We start from the raw sequence: 6000 nt of genomic DNA, 5'->3' as shown, positions 1-6000 counted from the left end.
CACAGTAGGAATTTACAAAAAGAAGAAAATGAATCACTGACGAGAGGAAGTTGAGGGGAAATGTTCCAAATAAATCCAAAATAATCCTATGAAATTGTTGACAACGTCTCTGTTTCTTTGTTTTGCGACATTTTGACTTATTATTTTATTTTTTCCTGCCGCGTTTAAAAGGAGAGAGATAGGAAGACTTTACAACGTCAGGGTATCAGTTTGCTTAGGGGTTAACTAAATATCAGTGCCGATATGATCGATTACTAAAACAAAAAATAACGTAATATATTTTATATGAATTTTGGTTTACCTAAAACAATTGGTAGCCAATTTATCAAATATGGGAGTTCAAATTGGGGAAAAGAGAAATTATTATTCCTTTTTCATTCACAATGGGTAGACATATATGTAAATCATCCTTAAAATCACAAAATCCCGCATCTGATTAAAACAACAAAATGGCTAATAAATATTACAAATGCTTCAAAAAAAAATAATAATAATTACAAACCAGAAAGGGGTGAACGGTCACGACCGCAGTGAAAAAAAATGAACCGATGAGCTGACCATTCCACCGCTATGTGCCACTAGAGGCTCCCTACTTAACAAACACAACAATATGACAACTGAAGCTTTTTATGTATCTGTCCTCGTCAAGCTGGGGTTCAAGCTGATGAAACAAGAGACTCAATGAGCCAAGCAGTTGCAGATGTTGGATCACCTAAAATTGTGGACGCGATCATTCTCATTACCAATCTTGCTATCCTCCAATATTTCTGGACCTTATCTTGTATCCGCGTAGAAATAACCATGCGACGTTCTCTATTTCCTACAACACTATGCTCCATTGCCAAACTCTTCTTGCGCCCATCATCACAGTTATCACGGCCATTATCCCCAAACTCAATTCTGGCAGCATTAACACAATTGAAGTGACGACTCTCCCAAAACTTGACAAGCATTTCCTTAACACAGTTTACATGAAACTGAAAGCTGTCACAAGTAGAAACGTAAGACCAACCAGTAACTTGGTCCCATAATCTTCTTTTTCCACACCATGAACATTTTGAAGCCAACTTCTCCTGAAGAAGTAATTTTACACCTTCATGTTCAATCTGACTCGGTAATTTGCTGCAACATGGATGCAAATCACGACAGGACCGGTCACAGTGGTAAGAAAAGCCTTTTATATCTCCGCCACAGCCATCACAAAAGCGTTCACGTACTCCAGGTGGACGATCGTGGAACTTGAAGTTAGATGTTTTGTAATATGGATGGCGCATTGAAGAGCTTGCCGAGATACAGTCCGGGTGAAGGTCGTAGCTGCATCGTTCGCAACTAAAGCTTAAGCCTAAACCTATTTGATTGCAACCATCGCATATGTACGGGCTTTCTTGGTGGTTTGTCATGTGTAGCTTACATGAGTGACTGTGATGGCGCCTCTCAGTGTATTTCATTTTCTTTTTCCAACCAGCAGATTAGTTTCGATCCTTAGTGTTCCCTACCTGCAAAACAAAAAAAATAAAGCAGTATTTTTTTAATTATCAGAAAAACAAAAAGGACTAGAAAAAAAGCAGAAGAACACAAAGAAGAAACGGCACCAGTAATTGATGAAATAATCAAAAAGAAAAACATATGATTATCATACTATATGAACGTGTAGGATAGGCTAAATTATTAAGCTTATTATATATGAGATGTAGATCATGAACGACTTTACAAACATACCCTGCTTTAAAAAGTTATGAAGAAGATCCCATAGAACCAAACCATGTTTGGGAGCCTTCGAAAGACTATTCTAACTGAAGATCGAAGAACTAATAACTTTAATAAATTAGTACCTTTAAAGAAGTAACTTCTGGATGGAAAGCCTTGAATGGATAATCAAACTTGGATAAATTTGTACCTGTAAAGTTTTGTCTTATCGATAACTCAAAGTATGATTATAGAAAAAACCATGTAATTTGGTCTTCAAGTACAAACCGTATTTTATAGACAAGAAAATTTACAAAGGAAATCTATAGATTACGAGATTACCCTACAACCACCACTATGTTTTGTGATGTCATTGAGAGCTTACGTCAACTGTCGAGAAAGTTTGTAGATTTTTTAGTTAATTTCACGCGTTCATCCTCAAAACGGACAAGTACGTCGTGGAAATCCTCCAACGGTTTCTACCGAGTGAAACTAAGGGGTGGGACCCAACCTGCCAAGTATCCAACCAATGCTAAATCCTGGTTAGGCGATTTGGAGTCTCACCCCTTTGTTTCACTCGGTACAAACTGTGTGATCAACCCAGGCTGTACTTTGAATCACTCCATCTTCTCTAATCTTTACCTTCAAAAAGAAAAAAATCTTTTCTAATCCTAACCTTTCTTTATTGTTTATGATGGATGGAAAGGTTAAATTTCATCGAAGAATGTAATACAGTAAACTTACTATTTCATTTTTATCAAAAATATTGGAAAGGATATTTGATCTTAGGATTCAAGAATACTTGATGTTTCTTTTACATGGCGTCATTAGGGGCCATCCTAAAGGAATTAGGAGCCAAAAATAAAATAAAATAGGGTCACCCAAATCTAAATTGAGTTCACTCCTTTTTTTTTTTTTTTTCGTAATGACAAAATTACTCTTCAATCAGCGGAAATTAAACATAGATTCGGTAGTTATTGTTAGCAGAAATTATTTTGGAGTTTTTTTTTTTATCATAATCCGTATTAAATTGTGTTGATTTAATTTCTGAATATATAGTGTCCCAAAATTGAGATTTTTCCAAAATCCTTCCATTTCTGAATTTTGGTATCACCATAACCGGTAATAAGTTTAACTTCCGAATGAATATTGGTCCTAAAATGAAATTTTGTCAAAATTATTTATTTTTCTATCTTTAGTACTACCACAATCGGTAATAAATTATGGTACTTTAATCTCCGAATATAATTAACAAGACTTTGCTTCCCTTTTTAAACAAACCACTGGACCCGCTTTCACCTTTACAAATCCAGATGCAGAGAAGCCTTTCCTTAGCCGTCACATCCCCTGTCGGGATAGAGCTCGGTACAAAACGTCAGTGTACGTGGCACTACTGGTTGATATGTCGATTTGGCATCAGCGGATTGCAGATATTCAAACATGTACGACTTGATCATCATTGTTTGTTTATTCAATGAAGATCCAGGAACCTTCTTATACTTTAAGTTATGATGATCCAATACTATACTAAAGGCAAAGAGTCTCAGCTAAATTTTGTTTGTTTGAATTTCATGATGCATGGTTAACTTTTAGGTTTGATTTTCTTTTTGTCAAGAAAATAATTATATAATGAGCTTTCCAAGTAATGGTGGTGATGGGTGCATGTTGGAATGTTTGATGCCGTTCTTGATACACACGCATACTTGTTGTTTTGGATAAACTGGATGGATGTGATGCACTGCGTTTCTTTGCTGCCGCTCGGACATTTCTTTCATCTACGTGTTGAAAAAAAATCCAGAGTCCCGCGTAATTGCCAACGTAAACGTTATCCCTCCCGCGTATTCCCCCGGGACAACCAAAATCATAAATTCCTTCCATCCAAGTACATATTATATTCTTAGTTCGACATGAATAACGACCACTGATTTGCTGGACCCATTGACGAAGACAAATGAGATAGATAGGAAGCTTCAGTTGTCATTGTTGTGTTTGCTTAGTGGGAGGCCTCTAATGGCACACAAATGCACAATGGTGAGGCCAGCCACCTCAGTTCAGATATTGTTCTGTTTTTTTTTTTCCCCAGAAAAACTCCCAAGTTTTTAACACAAAATTAGTTAAAAAGGCCAAAATCAATAATTTCTGGATGAAAATGATAGTTAGATTTTGATACTGTTTAAATTGACAAAAATGTAAAAACAAGCAGGATGTGAACAGTTTCATCATGCCCATTTCCAAATATTTTTTCTTATTTTTAATTTACACAGGATGTATCCAGTTTCATCCTTGCTATTTTTTAAATTTAAGCGACGATGAATCCAGTTTCATCCTTGCTAAATTTTTTTTGTCCATTTCACCCAAACTATTTTTTACTCGTCCATTTGAACCGTGATTTAAAAATATTTGGACAAATGACCCATTTTCCGAATTTTTAATAATAAAAAAAACAAAAAAACAATAAAAATAAGAAATAAAAGGACAAGAACATCCTTTACTACAATCAGTGGCGAATCAGCTAACAGCAAGGGCGTGCACTTGCCACCCCTTGCCATTGGGCTTCCAGGCATAATTTTCGAACCCAAATTTTTTTCCAAACCTAATCTTGCTTTCTTACAACCTCTAACAAGATTTTGCTTTCCTTTAGTCGAGCTTTTAACTTCGCCGCTCACTACAGTGTAAACACATGATGATGTCGGAAAACTCTAATACGTGGAGTTGATGTAGTTTTTATTTTCAGGAACCGGTGGGATATTTATGTTAATGTTTTCATTTTTGAAGAAAAAATCATATTATTAGGTTATGCCTCTTTGAAATTTTTCCTTTTATCAGATTGACATATTATTATGTCGGTCTATAACAACAGCTCGGAATTAGTTCAACATTGCCTGTTTGAATGTACTCGGGCCCGACAAACTTGGGATCTCATATGCAACCAGTTGATCACATGACGTCTCGGAACAACCCCTACAATGGCCTATATCTGTTAGTTATTGAAGACTAATTATTATTTCCTAAAGTTAGCCGTGGTTATTTAGGGAAGGGGTTTTCTAAACCGGCTTGAATTCTTGGTGGCCAAGTTTGTAACCTATATAAATAGGTAATTAGGCCTTGTAGAATTGTGTGGATAAATTGTGAGCGAATACAATTGTAGAGAGAAAAGAGAGTTCTTTCTTGTATAGCTTTTAGGGCAAAAGCTAGGGTTTCGTTGTGAGAGCACATTGGTGAGGAACAAGAGACAAGGTTATCATCTCGGATAATTGTTGTGGTGTAACCAAGGGTTTGTTGGGATTCACACGACGTTGTAATCGTTTTTTCTTCATAGTGGATTTGAGTTGGTGCGGCTCAAAGTGGACGTAGACAATATATACAAGTTGTATGTATTGGTCGAACCACTATAAATCTTGTGTCTTGTGAGTTGATTTATCTTTCTCGTATTTTCATAATTGCTTGTGCTTGGTTTACTTACTATTCATCATAATATCTCAAGATCCGTTATTTCGCGGTTGTCAGTGATTCCCTAAAAAAATCCTGACAATATCTACCACCACATCCTCTGTCGAATCTCATATGACACACAACAACAACACAACAAGGAGGTGCAACAAATCAACAGCAACAACAAACTAGAAGAACACATCAGGCGAGAAAAGATCATGACCAAGTGTTTTTGTGCTATCACATCGCAACATGCCTGCAAGATGCGCAACCCAGGTAGTTGAACTGAAATGTGTCACTTGGAATGCATTTTACGTAGTGAAATGCGTGATTAGGTTTCAGGCAAGATCCGCATCGCGCGCTTTAATTATTATTATTATTTTTTTTTTGATTGCATATACAAAAAAAAAAGTTGTTGGTATATACATATACACTTGTCAGTTTGATTTCAGCTCCTCTTGATTTCTTGAATCATGTCTCCCAGATGGGTACTGAGAAATCTGAGTTATTCAAAAGCTCGTTTTTGTTTTTCTACATTTACTACTACTACTTCTTCTTCAACTCCAGTCGAGTTTTACCCAACTCCTTTCTTATTCGCTACTACTACTCCAGTCGAGTTTTACCAGTTCCTTGAGTAGTCATTTGTCTTGTATGATGATTTCCATGGAGTTGTTGAGCTCAACTACACTTTCTATCCTACTCCGAGACCTTTATCTATAATAGGCTAGAAATCAAAACTTATAGTTTTGATCACTAACATTGACAAACATGCTTGAGATAGCAACGAATGCGAGTTCGACCGAGCAATGCTCTAGAAGTTTTAATAAAATTTGATGAAACCAAATCTGGTTTCATCAGTTTTTTGACATTCCACCAATACAA

General features: G+C 36.1%; 1 protein-coding gene across 1 annotated transcript; it reads right to left on the bottom strand.

The window, feature by feature from the left end:
• Positions 1-392: 392 nt before the first annotated feature.
• Positions 393-1958, bottom strand: LOC113293505. Its single transcript, XM_026542122.1, has 2 exons — positions 1833-1958; positions 393-1496 (listed from the first exon to the last, which is right to left on the bottom strand). Exon 2 carries the CDS (start codon positions 1446-1448, stop codon positions 657-659), a length of 792 nt encoding a protein of 263 aa, XP_026397907.1. The 5' UTR covers positions 1449-1496; positions 1833-1958; the 3' UTR covers positions 393-656.
• Between the last annotated feature and the right edge of the window lie 4042 nt (positions 1959-6000).

This window comes from Papaver somniferum, chromosome 7, assembly GCF_003573695.1.
Source record: "Papaver somniferum cultivar HN1 chromosome 7, ASM357369v1, whole genome shotgun sequence".
Lineage (NCBI taxonomy): Eukaryota > Viridiplantae > Streptophyta > Magnoliopsida > Ranunculales > Papaveraceae > Papaver > Papaver somniferum.
This window is presented reverse-complemented; position numbering and strand designations above follow the sequence as displayed.